The sequence below is a fragment of the Artibeus jamaicensis genome, unplaced genomic scaffold (assembly GCF_021234435.1).
Source record: "Artibeus jamaicensis isolate MK-2021 breed Jamaican fruit bat unplaced genomic scaffold, CSHL_Jam_final contig_415, whole genome shotgun sequence".
NCBI lineage: Eukaryota > Metazoa > Chordata > Mammalia > Chiroptera > Phyllostomidae > Artibeus > Artibeus jamaicensis.
Genome location: NW_026521823.1, coordinates 31,344,298 through 31,363,189, shown reverse-complemented (window position 1 = coordinate 31,363,189; position 18,892 = coordinate 31,344,298). Strand labels below are relative to the sequence as shown.

The 18,892-nt window shown below is 41.3% G+C and overlaps 1 protein-coding gene across 1 annotated transcript in view; it reads right to left on the bottom strand.

Annotated features, from left to right (window-relative positions):
- The window catches only part of GPC5 (glypican 5), a 1,180,543-nt gene extending 1,166,599 nt beyond the window's left edge, over positions 1-13,944 (bottom strand). Inside the window, exon 1 of the mRNA XM_037132503.2 lies at positions 13,477-13,944. Within this exon, the coding sequence (XP_036988398.2) occupies positions 13,477-13,639 (163 nt within the window). The 5' untranslated portion in view covers positions 13,640-13,944. The remainder of the gene's footprint in view (positions 1-13,476) is intronic.
- Positions 13,945-18,892: the final 4,948 nt, after the last annotated feature.

The window sequence follows — 18,892 nt, the reverse complement described above, 5'->3', positions numbered from 1 at the left end:
ATCTTTTCAGCACATGGAGAATGAGTTCCAGTGAAGACAAACTGGAAACAAGACCAGTAGGCTATCCCAACAGTCCAACAGAGAACTGATGTTTCTGTTTGCCCTTCAAGCCATGCCATAACTAGGTACTCTGATTCAGGGAGAGCTTCAGAAATAATTCCCGGCGCTGAAGTTAGTTTGGCGTACCGCAGCTGTTGCAGGGATATTTCAGGAGGACGAGTTTCACTTCTAGTAGCTCAGGATCGAAAGCTGGCCCATCCAAATGGGGAGAAGAGGAGCCCATAAAACTGAAGAATAAGGAATAAGACCATGAAGGGTCTGGTAAGACATAAAAGTCAAGACTCTTAGGATAAAGAGCAAGAGGGCTCCCTGTTTTCATGGTCATCGCTGGACTCGAGCCCAGGAGGCCTGAAGACCTTGTTACTTGGGGAAGCTGGTGGAATTCTAAGGACTTCATCTTGGCAGCCCTGTAAGTGGGAATCACATCCATGTGGAAACTTTACTTAGTTCAGGGTAAATTAAAAATTCTCATTCACTAACAAAATCCTCTGTTTCAAAAATCCTAAAGACATTGAAATTTGTGAAGTCTATTTTGCTTCTTGCTTTTTTTTCTCTCCCTAATTCTATTCCTCAAGGCTATCTACTGACTATCTATTATTCATGGAATTTTTGTGTACTTTGTTTGGGGTATGTTCTTACATAAATTGACACTCAAGCAGGTTCTTTTCCTAGTCGGGCCATAGTTTGCTTATTTCCCACAATGTACTATAAAGTCACTTGTTATTTGGTTATATAGCTTTACGTCTCTTGGTTTAACCACATAATTATCTATAATTTATCATTTAATAGACATTTACATAGCTAGACATTTTCTGTGTAATGAATATATGTGTGTGTGCGTGTTTAAATTTACTTGATTATTTTATTGAAATATTTTCCTATAAGTTGGAGTTGCTAGGCACAGGGTACACAGGATTTTGAGTGATAACTGAAGATTTTCCACTGAATGTGGAGAAAATCTTCGTTAGTCCTCTCTCTTAGTACCGGTAAATGAGTGCTCTATTTCCTACAGTCACAGGAACATATCAGTGTTTTTAATCTTTGACAAGGTGACATGCCTAAGAAATTGTTTCTTCCCTATTAATGTTGAGCTCCATCATCCTCACTTATCCTTATCAGTCATTTATATGATGTAAATTTCCTCTTTATGTTCTTCTTTCATTTCCTTTAGAACATTAGTGTCTTCATTACCAATTTATAGGAGTGCACTGCCGATTAAGAATGCCAACATTTTGGTTGCTGTACATCACAGATAAAATGCCATGGGGTGTGTTTTCCCTCATTTATTTCACTTTTATGTTTATTTTATTTCTTATTATGCATAAGTTAGGTATTCAAATATAATTATGTTTTTAAAATATTTTTTTAAAAAGCAATGGAAAATCATTAAAGGATTTAAGACAAGAAATAAAGATAAGATCTGAGTTCTACTGGGAACTCAGTTAGAAAACGGACTGACAGAGAAAGGCCCAAGAGTCAATGTCAGCTGAGTCAGCAGTCCAGCCATGAAAATGTGCTAGGTTGGGTCATGGCGGTGGTAATGGTAGTGGGCAGAAATTATGGGGATACTTGTGAAGTAGAACTGAGAGAATCTGTTCATTGGTTGAATCGGTGGAGTGGGTAGAGATAAAACTACTGTGTTATTAGTATGGCATATTATCGATTTAGTCATATTTCCTACTGACACCTAGAGAGTTAGTTACCCACCACCAATGTTCTTCATAAAGGGGCTGGGAGGGGGGAGAGAGGGAAAGAAACAATTAACAAAAGCTTGATCACGAGGCAACTGAAGGTGAGCAGAGAAATCACCATCAACTGGAACTTCTAAAAGCATTTATAAATTGACTCTAGAACAGATTTATGTTTCTACACTTTTTAATTACAAATCAAATTATCTCTAAAAATCTGTGGACTTAAATATTTAGAGTATGTAAAGTTTTGTCATATAGGACCCTGGAAAAAAATACAATGCACTCTCGAATAGTTTTATTTAATAATTTTCAATAAAGGGCAGGGTATAGGAAAACGGTAAGGAACATTATTGTACTCCCTAGCTAGTAACTGTGGAGAAGGAGCTGATAAACCTCTTCAAGGACAGGAGGACAAAGTAGTTAGCAGAATCCAGAGCGAGTTGTGAAGCCACCTCCCAGGATCTGGGTGCTTAGGTTAAAGTCACATACACAGGCAGCCTGCAGTGAGTCCACACGGTGAGACCTGGGAACCACGACACACGCCACTTGGCCAAACTCTGCTCCAGCCATTGCTCTCCATTGACTGCAAGAGGCAAGAATGCCTGTTGATAAAGTCCAAGAAGAGAGCAGGGTAGAGGGTGCATCTGAAGGGACAGACAGACTTGCCAGCACGGACTCCACCTCTGTGTCTCTCATCTGGAAGAATAGTTCTCACCCCTCCCCATACAGGAGAAACACAAAAACCTGTCAGTGAATGACACACAAGAACGTGCTGAAACACGCAAGAGAATGAACTGCTACCCACCTCGTGAAGTCAATCACCTGTTACAGAGCCCAGCCCTGCTCCGCTTTGCTCAGCGTATCTCCAGGCAAAGTACCTTCCCCTTAATCTTAATTGAATTAATTTAAATGACATTATTTTGCAAAAAGCTAATTTTAGTTTTGAAGCTACATAATATGAATAAACAAATCTATTTTACCATAGAATTACACCATAAATAATACATTGTTTACTTATTAACTAAAGAATGAAAATGCACCCTGTGTTTCTAAGGGTAAAGGATTAATACTTTGAGGCTGAGTGGTGGGAGAAAAATATTTGACAGTTTGTTATTTTATTAGCATAAAAAAGTATTTCTCCCATGATTTCTTTGCTCCCTAATTGAGCGTAAAAAATGTTTTAATGTGTCTGAGAAGAACATTTGTAATAGACTTAATTATGTAGAATTAGTTTTGTAGCTTTTGTGGAAAATATCACTGTTTACAGAGCTCTAGCACCATACCATGTGGTCCTCAAAAACCACTTAAAGGGCAAAGGAACAGCCTACAAAACTATCCCTGCTAAGAAAGAAAAACATCTCTGAGAGAGTGAGTTGTTTGCTAAAAATCACAGAGCTCATAAATGATGGAGTTGAGACTAAGCTATTTCAAAACTACAAGTTCATTGTTATTCACTAAAATGTGTGACCATACATTGGACAGATTACAAGTTGAAATATCTGCTTTTCCCACTTTTTTTATCCCATGACATTTCAATGTTGTGTCGTACCTACATTTTCCTTGTTTTGTATGTAAGATATTTCCAAAGATGCCTAGAATCTTACGTACCTGATAGCCTAAGCTGATGTGTGCCCCAAACTTGTAAAAGTATAATTTAATGTTGTGTTGTAACTAAAGCTTTTGCTATATAAACGCATGCCTACAAATCTTCACCTGACAAATATTACCCTGAAGAACTAATGGATTCCTCAGCTTTTTGACAGTTTCAATGTTATTCCTACTTCCTTCACCTTTTACATTGATCAAAAAACCTTTTTTAAAAATTACTTTTTCCCCCCCAGAGTAAAATGTATCTCAACCCTGGTGAGAACAGACTGTTAATCTCTTTATTTTACCGACCTACTTCAGTTTCAGCTCATTAAACACAGGCATTTTCAATGATCAAAAGAAAATGAACCAAAAGTAACTTGGTATAACCTTACTAAATAAGGGAGTTCTTCAAAAAGCAAATAAATCTGGACAGGTAATTTAATATTGACAATCTTCCATTTCATATATATGCATATATATAGACATGCATAAAACAAGGACATCTAGGAATAATTTTTATATTCTTTTGATCTATGAAGGCTTTTCATTCAACTCCCTTCTCAGTCCTCACCCTCTCTCAAAGTGAATACTGAAGAAATCTTGAACTGAAGTCCCTTAAAACCATAAAACATGGAAGAGCAAAGGACTATGAGCTCTAAGAAGCTATCTGCCAATATCATTTAAATATATCACAGTATAGAATTATAAAAGCCTAAATAAATTTCATTAGCATAGAATGGAAAAGGAAAACTAGTAATTCAAATCCATTACGGAATTTAAATTATGAAACTATAAATAGTAATTCAAATCCATTATGCAATTTAAATTATGAAACTATAAATATTTAGTAGTACTGAATATGACTGTATTTGAAACATATTTAAGGTAATACCTGAACCATATCAAAATACACATATCTAATTGGAAGTAACTTAAGTAATCCTTCTACTTAGGTAAAATTTTCTAATACCTCTTGTAAGGTATCCTAAATAAATAACCACCACGCTGCATATAGAAAACAGTTCTTTTTCCTCAGATATCTTTGAAGAGAGGTCCTAAACACTAGGTATTTCTAAAATTGGAATTGTCCAAAATAATTTAGAGATAGATTACTCCTATTTCCACATAATATGTTTTGCTATTTGGCAGCAAATATTTGTTTGCATATTCTAAAAGGCTGTGGTTTCTCTACTTGGTCTACACTACATGGAGCCTAGATAAGTTTAAAACAAAAAAAAAAAGATTGTGCCCTGGCTGGTGTAGCTCAGTGGATTGAGCACAGGCCTGCAAACCGAAGAATTGTGGTTCAATTCCCAGTCAGGGCACATACCTGGGTTGCAGGTCAGTTCCCAACAGGGGACCCACGAGAGGCAACCATGCATTGATATTTCTCTCCTCCTCTCCTTCTCTCCTTCCCTTCCCTTCTAAAGATAAATAAATAAATACAATCTTTAAAAAAAAAAAGGTTGTATTTATTTACTTTGAGAGAGAGGGGAAGGGAGGGAGAGAGGGAGAGAAACATCAATGTGCGGTTGCCTCTTGCATGCCCCCTACTGAGCAACCCAGGCATGTGCCCTTGACTAGGAATCGAACCTGTTACCCTTTGGTTTGCAGGCCAGTGTTCAATCAGTTGAGCCACACCAGCCAGGTCTAGCTAGATCACTATCTTTTAATAAACAATCTTCCCAGCTCAAGAATAATTCCATAGATAAGTGATATGTACTGTGCTTCCAACATTGAATTATCAAGTATAGGCTATTGAAAGACTGAATCATTTTCTAGTTCCTTACTATTAATTTCCAGAGCCCAGTGTAAATTGTATTTGGTCACCTTTATTTTTCTCCATTTTCCCAGTAATAGATCAATTAATGTTCCATGGAAGATCAGTTACACTGTCTACATAATGTCGAAAACTATACAAACGAATCCAGTATTTTAAATGTCAAGTAATCTTCCCTTCCTTGCAGAATATTGGAGGGAACTCTTTGCAGTTTCCTCCAAATATCTGCAGATATTTGCTTAGCAGTTCATTGACTCCACTTCAAATGTGTTTGATAATGTAGATAAAAATTCCTCTGAAAGGGTTGGGTCACTTTATAGAGTTTGTGGCGGAGTTACATAAGGAAACATTAACTTTATGAAAACAATTCAACAATAAACTGAGCCCAGATCAGAATACATTTTTTAAAATGTCAACTTCTACATTTCTCATTCTATGAATATTAAGCATAGAAAACATAAACACAATAAATTGGGCCTATTAGCTAACTAGACATATAAGATTAATTCTACAAATCAAAATGTATTTATTAACTTTGGCCCAGTCACACACAGAAAGATAAATCACAGATCCCACTCTCAAGTAGCCTGTAGTCTCAGAGAAGGAAGTGCTTATATTTAAAATCAGTACTGCTGCTTTGAGTCCCTACCTTATACTAGAAATAACTAAGTAATGATTTATCTGTGGTGAGTTTGAGGATTTCAGGACTGATGGAGCAAAAGGCAGTCTATCTCAAAATGGCAGCGATAGACGGTGAGCTTTCTTCTGGCTGTACTTTGATGGGTGGCATGAGGAGTGAGGTCCCTCCCTGCAGGAGCCCCCCAGAGACAGCAACAGCAGGGCCACTACCCAGAAGAAGGGAAGGGCCAGCGAACTTCCAGGGCAGAGGGAGTCTGGAGGGGGCTCCCATGTCTGGGCGATGTCCACTCAGCAGCAGGGTGTAAAGTCCCCAAGTCAGAGAGCCTCCAAGGGCAGCAGCGGGGGGGGGGGGGGGGGACCCTTCCACAGCCCCAGAGTCTGTGTCATTGGCAACTAGCCGAAGTTGGGTGCAGTTCTGTGGGATGCAAAGCTGGCAGGCTCTAAATGACTACGAGTGTGCCTGCTTGAGCATATTTAAAGCAATGGAGCGTGTAAAAATGTGAGTTTGGCGCTGGTGGGCTTTGGGCTAATGACCCCAACCTGCTGTGAAGAAATAAAAGACACAGAAGCCAAGTTTTAACCCATTTATACAACAATATAAAACATAACAAAGTTCATTGTCTATAGACAGCAGAATCTTTGTGTGCTTGATACCTGTGGATTGATGTGAACAAATATTTCAAATCCTATTCCTCACCAGGCACTGTCCTAGGAACCAGATATTCTGTAATGAGCAAAATCCACAACAGGACTGCTTATGTAACTTGCAGGGCCAGTGCAAAAAGAAATTGCAGGACCCTTAGATCAAACTTCTAGATGGCGACAGAAGAATATTAACCAAGCATGAGGCTCTTGTGAGTGGGGAACCCTGTGGAATTGCACAGGTAAATGGAAGTGCCCCGGTAGACATGTTCTCTATTCTCATCATGCGCACAACCTGGTGATAAAAAATCAACAGTAAAAAGAAGGATAAGAAAGGAGTCACCTTGATAATCGGTAAACATAGTTCAGTAAACCTTGCGAAGGGCCTCTCAGAAGAGCTGACTTCTGAGCTATGTCCTAAAGTTTGCGAACCAGTCAGCTACACAGTGTGTGTGTGAAGGGGCCACAGGTTGGATGGTTTTTGCCAGTGGCTCCCACTCACTCAGATTCGGCCTCCATGGGACATTCGTCGATGTCTGGAGACAGTTTTGGTGGTCACAACTGGGGAAAGGAGGATACTGGGACTGGCGTCTACTGGGTGACGGTCCTAAGGTCCTGGATGCTTCCATACAGTCTGCGAAGCACAGGACAGCCCCCCACCCCTCACCAACCCCTCCACAGCAAAGAGTTATCCAGCTCTGCAAGGCCAATGGTGCTGACATTGAAAAACCCTAATGTAAATGCATGGAGACAATGCGCAAAGGCGTAAGTGGGGTAAGAGTTTGGCACATTTACCGTTCATGTCCTTTCCCATATGACTTCATGGGAGTGAATGTTGGAAACCTATATTCCAACAATAGGGGAGCATTCAATTTATGGCACAGTAATTCAGTGAAATACTATACCATCACTAAAAAAAATGCATGTTTAGAAGGATGTTTAATGTCATGGGAAATACTGATAGATTCATAATTAGTTACAAAGAATAATAAAGTAATCCTAGCACTCCTTCAAAGACTATATCTGTCCTTGGCAGAGGATTAATGGGAGTCTTGAGAGATGAATTCAAAGAGTTATTGGTGGTTATTTCCAGAAGGTAGTTATTTTTCTTATTTGATACTGTTCAGTACTTTAAATTTTCAGAAGCATCTGTATTCTTTCATAAAAACCTGAAAGCGCGTGATCGAATTTTCTTCCGTAAAAGTACGTTCTACACGCAACTTACAAAACAGCCACACGTGACCCTGATATGGCTAATCAAAAACTGTGCTATTTATTGTGATTCACGGAAGAATGACAAATCATTTCAGAATGATTTTAGCAATATCATTAGCAAAATCTGATATACCTAAGCTGCAAATTAGAAGAACTGAGGGTATGATTGGTGTTGTCTTTTCTTCAGATTGAAGGTCAGGCTTTTATAAAAGAAAGACAGATGTGGAAAATGGCTATTTTGTATTAAAATTGTTACTGTTACTTAGCCAAGTGGATCAGGTGTGGCATTCACGATCTACTTCGACAAAGCATATGGCTGAAGTTTCTCGTGACTCTATTAAAACAAAATCAATTTGTGGTTTCCTGGACAGTTACATCGAGGGGCTGTCGATTTATAAATCATGCCAGTTTAAGAGAGGCATCTGGTTGTTGGAATATTACAGTTAATAATACCATATTTTGCTGTGTATAATGTGCACATTTTTGCCCAAATTTTTGAGGGAAAAATAAGAAATGCATATTTTACATGAGTATGATGAATACATAACCCTGCATATAATGCACACCAAAACATGGGTGTGCATTATACACAGCAAAATACAGTAACAAAAAATATTATAGACATACAAGGTATTCTTATCAAATGTGGAAAGCAAATTATATATGCATACATAGACAAAATGAAAACCCTTATTCCAGAAAGGCTACACAAGCTGGAAATGTGCTTTGGGGGGGGAGTGGGAAAAATATGAAATGCGATTTGTAAGTTCCCCAGTTTGCACCCCTCCTGACACCAATTATACAAGTACACTTGGCAAAGGCAATGTAAATTATGGGATGCGGGCAGGATAGCCAAACACACACACAATTTACATTTACTAGTAAACTACGAGAGCATAGATGTGATTAGTACAAGTCAAATTCCTAATGAACAATCATACTCCATGACCCAAAAGTAGAGGATTATAGTCACTTCCTCATCATTAAGCTTTCCTAAAGGCCTGGATTAAAATGAAACCCATGATTCTCTGAGACATGAAAACACAAACCGGATTTTCGGGAGGTTTGACCTCTAGTGTCAAACTTCGCTGACACTAGAACTAGCCCTTGGTGTTTACAACATGACACAGACATCATGCACAGAATAATAAATCAGTGATGGGAAAAGCCCCCTGAGGCCTGCGAGTGGCAGAATGGCCACGAGGACACTCCGCAAACCCCCAACATGACTAAACATTCCCCTCTTTGACCAAGAAGAGTGACTATCTCTTCTTCATTAATCACAATGGTCTTCCTAACACCTATACAAAGTACAAAGATGCCCCATTCCTGGCCTGTCCTCCTTCATTAAACCTTCCTTGTGATCAGCCAGCACAAGCCCAGACCCCATAAAAAGCGCCCCTCAATTGCCTCTTACCGAGACACCCACAGTTCCTGTGCTGTGCAATCTTGCTTGCTGCAGCAAGCGAAACGAACCTTATTTGTTTGACCAAGGTTTGTTTCTGGTGGTCCGTGACTGGTGGGCTTCCACAGAGGGCGATCCTGACAATGATCTGCCCCCATGTCAGACCCTGGGTCCCTTGTATGGCTTTGGAAATTGATCACCATAACGATGCTTCTCCATCAACAAAAGGGGTTAGTTCATGAAGACAAGACGTAGAGACGACCGTCCAAGAGTGACTCTGGCCACCAGCCATCTAATGGTGTGAATCCCTAAACCACCCTGTACCTGCCACGTCCCCTCCCTGAAGGCTGGTCCCAGCAGTGGAGGCAGGTAGCTCTGGGCGCTGCCATTAGCCATGGTGTAGCCTCCTCCCTTTCTCTGAGTTTCCATTAGTTCACAAAAAGAAACAAAGGAACCACAAAGGAACAAATATTCACCACAAAGGAACAAATGCAATTGTGGATTGAAACATACTTTCCAATTAAAAAAAAACAACAATCATTTGTGACTTGAAAAAAATTGTTATAAAAATAACTTCTGATATATAGAGATCCAAAACTAAAATTTCACCCTTAGAGGTCAAGTCCAGTTAAAATCAAGACACTAAATAAAAATTGCAATGACAACACATTTGTGAGCACTTACTGAGTGCCCAGCTTTGTGCTATTTTGCATACGGTAATACATTACTTCATAGCATCTATGAAGCAATTTGGGGGGGGTTGCAACAACCCATTTTACAGACGAGGAAACAGAGGTTCAAAGAAGATAACTAATTAACTTAGGTCACAGAGGTACTGGTGGCAGAATCAAGTTTTGAAATCAAATGTCTATAATTCCAAACTCCAAAGTTTCCAGATAGATTACTTCTCTTGAGTGTGAAAATAATACTGTGTTTGAAGTGATTATAAGATTTGATTACCAGGAAAGCAGTTAAAAAATGAAAATCACAGAGTCTATTCAAAGTGGCCTGTAGTATCAGGATTTCATTTTGCCGTATCAAATGTATTTTTACTATCCCATTTACAGCCAAAAGCTACCAAGAAAAAGTTGTCTTCCATAAGCTACCCTCTGTATCAGTGAGTATCCACATATTTTTGAAAATCTCTTTTGGAGTTTCAGTGATGACATTTTATTGTCATTATATTTATTTATTTAATTTTTAAAAAAGATTTTATTCATTTATCTTTAGAGGGGAAGGAGAGAAGGAGAGAAATATCAATGCATGGTTGCCTCTCATGTGTCCCCTGCTGGGAACTGGCCTGCAACCCAGGCATGTGCCCTGACTGGGAATCTAACCATGATCCCTTAGTTCACAGGCCCATGCTCAGTCCACTGAGCTACACCAGCCAGGGCAGTATCCACATTTTTAAAACTAATCGGTATATAAATTATCTGAATGTACTCTCAGACTTTTTTTTTTTATAAGCCTCTCCTTTCTGAATTTTCTTCTTCTAAAAAAAAGGAAACAATACATGTGTGAACAATGCACATGTGAATAGAATTTCAATGGAAAAGCATTATTCCTCCTCCCCAATAAATAACATAAATATAAAAGGACCTTTAAAAGACATTCTAGCTTAACAGTTCTTTTCTGAATAAAATAAACAAGAGCAAAGGGCACCTTGACAACTACTTACGAAATAAAATCAGAACACACGGAAATCTGTAATTCTAATCACATTTACACCTTCTCTCCTTTTTTTCATTTCTCATCCAAACATCCTTAGGAGCTCAATAGGCTTGAAAGAAATGGAGCAGGGGAGAGAACAAAGGTGAGGGGAGGCTCAGAAACAGCTTAAATGGCCCTTCTCAGTGTTTTAATCATTTCAAATAAAGTAAAATAGCTTTCAGAAGATGTAAAAGCCACAAAAGTAGGAAGAAACTGTACAAAGTTATTCTACCAGCTTATAGTACTTTTTAAAAGTATGTTGGCTAGAGAGCTCAGAAATTAACCTTTTGGGAACAAGAAATGCAAGAAAGCATGAAGAAAAAACTTTTGAGGAAAACAAGTATCAAATTTAAATGAATTATCTTTTGCCAATGAAAGCCTAAATTTGTTACAGAGAATATTAGTATTTGTGTTTTCATGTGGAAATGACTACTTGTACATTCACTATGGTCTCTCTTGAGATTGAGGATAATTTTGGAAAATAAGATAGCCCACTACTATACTTAATCAAGATAAATGTTATAGAACATATAAAATATAAAGAAAAGCATTTACATACCATGTGGTATGTGTGGTTTACTCAATTTGGGAATGAGTTTTGTTTGTTTGTTTTTTTAGTGGGAAGCAGAGAAAGATCAAGGGTAAAAGAAACAGTTGAATACTTACATATTCAAATAATGACCAACAATATACAGACGAGAAAAATACATAATTCTATCCAATTCCTGTATGAGTGATTTTTACTGGGTGGTTCTAGTCCATAACAACACTTGTTTGCGACTTTTCTTAATGCAAGTATCAGAGGAAGTGAGCACTTCCCACCAGCACCTCTGATGCAGGAATAGCTCAACCCTGCACAACCCGAAACCCCCGCTAGGAGGCTCCAGTTCCTCCACCCGCTAAGACACACATCAGTGAGGGCACTCGCAATGGGGAGACAATCCAGAATGTCTCAGAAAAGAAGGTCTTTGCCATCCCGGGGGAGTGGGGTGGGGGGTGCGTGTGTGTGTGTGTGTGTGTGACAGAGAGAGAGAGAGAGATGTGTAACAAACTCAAATAAGTACAACCATTTCCTTCACCGCAGGGCAGACCTGCAGTGTCTCCTGCCCTGCTGCGAAGATGCTCCGACCCTCTCTGAAGTTCCTCCTCAACAGAGACGAAACACACACAAGGTTCTAGAACCGTAACACCTTCTAGCCAACGTGTTGCCTGCAGCCCGTACCAGAAATACCGAGACATGAAACGTGGTTGAAATCAAGGCCCTCCTGGGGAGCTGTCAACATTCACTGAACGTATCAGCCAAACTTACGGTGTTTGGGAGGCCAAATCCAATAACGCAGGTGTGGACTTCACACCTCGGGGCCCTCACGGAGGCCTCCTCCCGGATGAACCCCGATACACGAGGTTATATCAACTACCGGTAAGTGAGGTTTGTTCTTAATGACAAGAAGGCATTGAAATAAGAAAACACGTTTAAAGGGGTACTATTTTTTGAGAACAAAGAATTTCAACTATGTTTTTTCAAGTAGTAGAGAAAACACCTAATATCAAACAGATGTTCAAATGAATATTGGTGTTTATTTAAAAGACTGGTCACATAAACTGAAATGGATTCAGGGTCTCCAAATATCTTAATTTTCTTTGTATGATTCCAAAACTGAGTTCATAACCAGCAAAGCAATCAAGCAAAGTACTAAGAACAAGTCTCCCTGCACTAAAAATGCAGGCAGAGAACGGATTTTTAGACCCAAGCATCCTCCACAAATTCTTTGTTAACCAACACGCTCACAGTGCTCAGCTGTTTTGGCTTCCTAATCAGGCTACATTTCTCCAATGAGATCTCGGCTCCAGACACCTGCTATTGTGTTTGACAGTTAAGACCTATTCTTGCGGACCTTATATAACCTGGAGACTCCACCAGCTGAAGGAAATTTGCACGGTAGGAGTGGGCAGCAGCGGGTAACAGCAGGCAAAAAGCTCCTACAGGAATCAGAATCTACACTAACCACGTTACTGGATTCTCTCCTCTTTAACCTTTGCAGCATCTATCTCATCGCCGTTAAGTGGCTCCACAGTGTGTTGTTCAGTTTGATCTCCTGTTGCCATCACACCTTTCAGGCGACACCGAGAGAGACACTGGTCAGTTCGGTGCCGGCAAGGAGGGTGTTGTGCCAGGGCGCGGAGAAGCGGCTAAAGGTCACGCCAAAGTGGGTGGGTGTCCCGGGTCCGAGTGTTAATTAGGGAACGGGCTGCCCTCCTCGGCGCCCCACTTTAAAGGGCAGGTTTGTGTCTGCAGAGTCAAACTTGGAGCGACCTAGCCAACTCCTTCCACTGCAGGAGAAAGCAGCAAACAGGAGTTCCCGGGCGGGGCATTGGTGAAATTCCCACTCGGGACAGACGCGCGGTCAGGCTGGGCTGGCCCCAGCTGTGGATTTCACTGGCCGGTCCCCACACATCAGCCGAGACTAAGGGAGACCTGGCGGGAAGCAAACGCCCAGAGCTCGAACTAGCTGCTGACTATTCCCATAGTCGAGGAGACCCCGGACCTGCGCTGAACTCGAGACATTTACACCAAGCTTCCCCTTGAAGCCTCATCGGGATTCACTTTGCTCGGCCAAAGAGCCTGAAAGGTCATCTTCCCCAGAAGGGCCAACCCGGGAGTCTGGGGAGCGCAGGGGCAGCGCTCAGGATGCTCTGGCCCCGCACCCCGAGGCGCTGCCCCGCGCGGTCCAGCAGCGCCTTACCTGGCCTCGGCGAATCCGGCAGCCCCTTGGCCGCTCCCAGCTGGCGCCACTGGAAAAGTTTCCGAACTTCTTCGCAGCTCTGCACGCCTTCGCTTCGGGTAAATCCAACGAGAGCCAGAAGGAGGAGACTGCAACAGCCCGCGCGCCAGGTCGGTCCGTCCATCACCGGTGTGTCCTGCTCACCCCCTTCTCCGCCGTGGACCCCACTCTCCCCGCGCGCGCTGCGCTGCAGGCTCTAGCAAACGTTCGAAAGTCAAGGCTTTATAGGGGTGATGTCCGGGGGTGGGCGTTCCGGGGCGGTTCTGGGACACGGGCTGCACCTGCGAGCACTTAGCTTTCTCCCGTGGGCGCCCGAGGCTGAGATGCGGGAGTTCTCGGGCAGAGCCCCGGGGAGTCTCCCTCTCCGCCCGAGGCAAGCTGGCGCTGATCCGGCGAGAAAGACAGCTGCAGCCGCACGAGCGCGCAAGCCTCGGGATCTGGCCACCGCTGCCGAAGCCCCGAGCCGGGCTGGAAACCGCCAAGCCGCGAAGCGCCTGCTGGCCGCGCTGCGCAGGCAGGCCCCGCCTCCGAGCAGGCCCCGCCCCCACGCCCCGCCCCGCCCCTCGGCGAGCTGCCGGGTTAGCACCAGCTCCGCTCTACTAACGCGGGGACCCAGGCTGGAGGCGCTGGAGAGCGAAGCTGCCTGGAGCAAAGAAACAAGTGAAACCCGAACCGGGTCCTCCCTCTGCCATCCAATCGCGGGGACAGTTTGGTAAAAAAAAAAAAAAAAAAAAAGAGCAAATGAATGTAGGGGCTCAGAGGAAACGTTGAGAAACGCCAGCTAGAATGAAGATATTTCCCTATAGATCTAGGTCTTCAATCCATAGGACTTTGTGTTCAAATTACGTGAAATGGGACCTGGGCACAATATAAAAAGCAAAAACTGCTTATAGTTAAATATCCCAATTGAGAGGCTTAATAGTATTTATCAGCTTCCAAAAGAGTGTACATGGGAAGTTCCTTTTCAAAATTGCTTATGTTACTGCTTTGAAACATCTTTTCTGTAACATTACGATTTCCTGAAAGAATTTAGAAGTCATAAAAATTACATTCAAACCTTATCACGTTCTTATAATCACAGTAAAGTCCAATTTAGTCTCTTATCACCATTTAGCATCATATTTTACATCAATACTTTGTATCTTTAAGGGCCCACCTCTGGAATTTCTTTAACACATTTGTCAAACTACTAAAGGGGAAGAGTGCTCAGGAGAGTTTCTCACAAGGAAGATAGAAAAATAAAGACTTTAAGTGAATTTGAAATGACAAAGGAATTTTGTCAGTTTACAAAAGAAATACATTAGAAACCATAAAGCAAAGGGCTGGGCGCATATTCTTTCTTTTTTTTTAACACTTTTTCTTTTTGAGGTAACATTGGTTAATAATGTGTTTCAGGAGCACGTTATATCTTGATACCTGTAAACATGATGGCCTGCTCACTACCAAAATTCCAGTTGGCATCCTTAGCCATACGTTTGACCACCTTTATGCATTCTGCTGTCTCTTCATCCCATGTCCCCTCTGGTAACCACCAATCTGTAGTCTATGACTTTTTATTTTGTTCATTTGTTTTTTTGTGGTTGTTTTATATTCCATATATGAGAGAAGTCATATGGTTTTAGTCTTTTTCCTCTGATTTCACTTAACATAATATCCTCAGGGTCCATTCATGTCTTCACAAATGTCAACTTTTATCTTTTTTATGCCTGAGTAGTATTCCATTGTATCTGTGTACACATCTTCTTTATCTATCATTGATGGCCACTTAGGTTGCTTCCGTAACTTGGGTATTGTAAATAAAGATGCAATGAATATAGGGGTACATATACATTGCTGAATTAATATTTTCAGATTTTTGGATAAATGCCCAGGAGGGGAATTGCTGGATCATATGCATTTTCTAAATGTGGTTGTCTCAATACTAAGCTTGTGAGTGACAAGAGTGTCTCTTCATCTACAGGCATCTGAAGACAGAAGGCCTCCAGTAAAACAAAACTACTTAAAAGCATCAGGCAGAAGTGGAGTATAAATGCCTTAGCTACTTAAAGGGAATTTAATCTCAAATTTGAACCCTTGCCAAGAAATAGAGAGGAATAATTTTAAGTCTTGGTTAACTGTCATGGGGCTTTTAATGACCATTTGATGACAAAGGCGGCACTTTCAGCAGTAGGTCGCTTGCTTTAAAACCATTCCAGGGTAATGGCTGAGATACATCAGTGAAATTGTGCTCACTTGGCTTCTGACATCAATTCCATGCATGCTAGACTTTTTTTTTTTGAGAGGCCCCTTGATTCAGCCTCGACCCCTTACATAGTAGGAGTTCTGGTCCTCGGCATTTTTCATTGGATCGACTTGACGCCCAGAACCCTGGCTCTCTTAATAAGTGAGAATTGAAAAAAATAGCTGCTTTTTAAATTCAAGTAAAACTTTATATAAGGGGTGAGGGAACTTCCCCATGAATCTCTTCTTCTCTAGCCACCAAGTATGGAAAGTATGTCTTTCCAAGTATGGAAAGAAGGCCTAGAAGCCAGCTGTAACTAATAGAAGAAAGGCGGACCATGAGGATGTGTATCGTGTTTAGGTGCCAAACAATACTCTAAGTGCTTTTTTATGGACATTAATTCATTCTTTTAGTCTGTATAACAACCTATGAAGTAGTTACTATTATAATGGATTTATAGATGAGGAAACAAGCACCGAGGCGTGCAGTGACTTGCCCAAGGCCAACAAAGCTATGAGGTAGTGGCACCAGGACTCAAACCCAGGCTTCGGAATCCAGACCTGGTGCTGTTAACCACAGGCTCTCCCCAGTTACGCCAGGCCATAGCAACGAACCTATTGAGTTATATGCAGTAACACCAAAAGCTGTTTATTAACTTATCAGGTTTTTCACTAGTAAATATACATGACTTTATCTATAGAATTTTATTCTCCTAGAATCCCATCCAGTTACTGTAAGGCTAATAAATACCCAAATTTTCCCCCAACTTCTTTGCTTTGCTGAGATCTTTTTTTAAATCCTCACCCAAGGATATATTTATTGATGTTAGAGAGCGAGAGGAAGGGAGAAGTGGGGAGAGAGGGAAAGCATGAGAGAGAGGGGGGAGTGAGAGAAACAGCCACAGGTCGCCTCCTATGGACTGGGGATGGGAATCAGACCCACAGACTTTTGGGGTACAGCACCACACGCTAGCCAGCTGAGTCACTCAGCTGTGGTTCAAGGTCTCTTTTTGATAGATTGGATTGCCATAGAGTATTAGCATTAAACCAATTCTTAGAGATGATCTGGTCCAATTTATTCACTTATAATCCCTAACACAATTTGTTTTGCATGAGCAAAATCACAAACACAATGGAGAATTACTGATAGCTCAGTAGAAACTAATCAACTAACAAATACTGATTACAAACATACTATATATATATATATACTTAAAACCCCACTGTGTTAGGTATAATAAGGATTACAGAAACATGTAAGCAAGTTCTCTTCTCAGTGTTTTTGCTATTTATTTCAACAGAACAAATTAGGTGGGAAGCTGTATAGAGATGGAGTAGGTAGGGTCTAGTGAGAAAATAAATATATTTAGTCCCTATAAAATGTCTGCAATTACAAAAAATAAAGTTTGTTTCTACCTCTTATTTCCTACCACTACCACAGCGGATGAGCCAACAGTGGCTTGGAAGGGCTTCTCTTTCTATCAGCATACCTCTAGCAGCTCCCCAAAGGGACAGTATGCTCCAGCTATGCTGCGAATCTTCAAGACAACTTTCCTTCTTCCAACCAGAATACAGTACCAAAGTGCCTTTTAGAATGACCTCCACACACCGTGCTATAACTGTTTGTTCAATTTACCCGTAAATAGTACAGATGAAGCTTGGGAGGAATTTCCATCATTTGATAGGGATGTTACCTCATTTTTCAAAGGTCACTCAATAAACCTTTATTGAATGTCTTTATGTAATAGACACTGTGGTTTTGCTTTTCAAATATCAATAGCCTTACATAGGGAAAATCTCTAAATGGTCATTGTTTAAAATGTACATTAGTTATCTTCTAAATGCAATGCTTCTAAGTGACTGTTTACAGTGTGACAACGTGAGACCTTGTAAAGAGAAATAAAGAAGCACCAGTACACCTTAGGCGATATTAATGATATCGTGTTGCCTTAACTGTGACTATGCTTTGGGCTAAGACTGGCCACTGATTAGATCACCCTCAGAAGCTGGTTGAGGCAACTTTTATACCCAAACAATAATAATAGCTAAGATTTATTAAGTGGTTATAGGTATTGTCTCATTTAAAATTTCAACCACCCCATGAGACAGTTACTATTATACTACTAATAAGAAATCAGACTTATAGAAATTTAAAATAACTTTCCAAAAGCTACATATAGGATAAATGCCCAATTTGTAGCCAGGTATACCAATTTCCTCACGCCATTAGCCATTACACTCTGCTGCCTCTGACAATCCAAACTCCTGTTTGGTGGCCCCTTGACTCAGCCTCGACCCCTTACATAGTAGGAGTTCTGGTCCTCACTGGTGTTCCTTGTGGACAGCCAGCTGAACCTCATCTTCATATGGATCCAAAGACCTGCAAGGCTTGAACCCTGGCCCAGAAGCATCTTCCTTATCAGCTGGCGAAGATACCAGTTGCTCCTCCATCCTCCCAGAACTGATTTTTTAGTCATGTGAACTGATTTGTGAAGACAAAATTTAGTGCACGACCTTGATATCTTTGGGCTTCACGGGGGCCCAGAGGCCTGCCTTTGGGTTCTGCTCTTGCCAGATATGCACACCCCCTCCCCAGTGAGCAAGAAACACCCCCCTCCCCGAAGTTAGCTCCCCTACCAGCCAGACAAGCTCCAGGCCGTCTTATTTTCAGCCTAACCAATTTTCCCTCCTACCAGCCTGTGAAATTACCAAACAAGGCAATTACACTCTTCCCTGGGAACCGAGGATCACCTGACCCTCTTGTCACCAGAAAGCCTGCCTTCCACAGCCTTTCCTAGTTCATTTCGCTCCCAAGTACAACCCCCCTCCCCCATAGTCCTGTGTGGCACATGATTTCCTCCTCCCCTGAGCTGAGAGCACATGTAACTAATAAACTGCTGTGATTCTCATCTTTCCCATCAAGTGTTTGGCCATCTCCTATTAATTAGGGAGGGGGGTCCCTCCTTCATCAATGGGGCGAATAGGAGGTAGTTAGAACAAAAATAGACTCGGGCTCCATACAAGTGCTTCCACTTAGCTATTTCCAAAAAAAAAAAATCCTGACTTTCGCCTTGCTAGACTTTCAATCCCCCCCAAGTACAGGCTTTATCTCTCTTGCTGCCCTATTAAAGGGAGCCAAATTGAAGGTCAGCCCCAG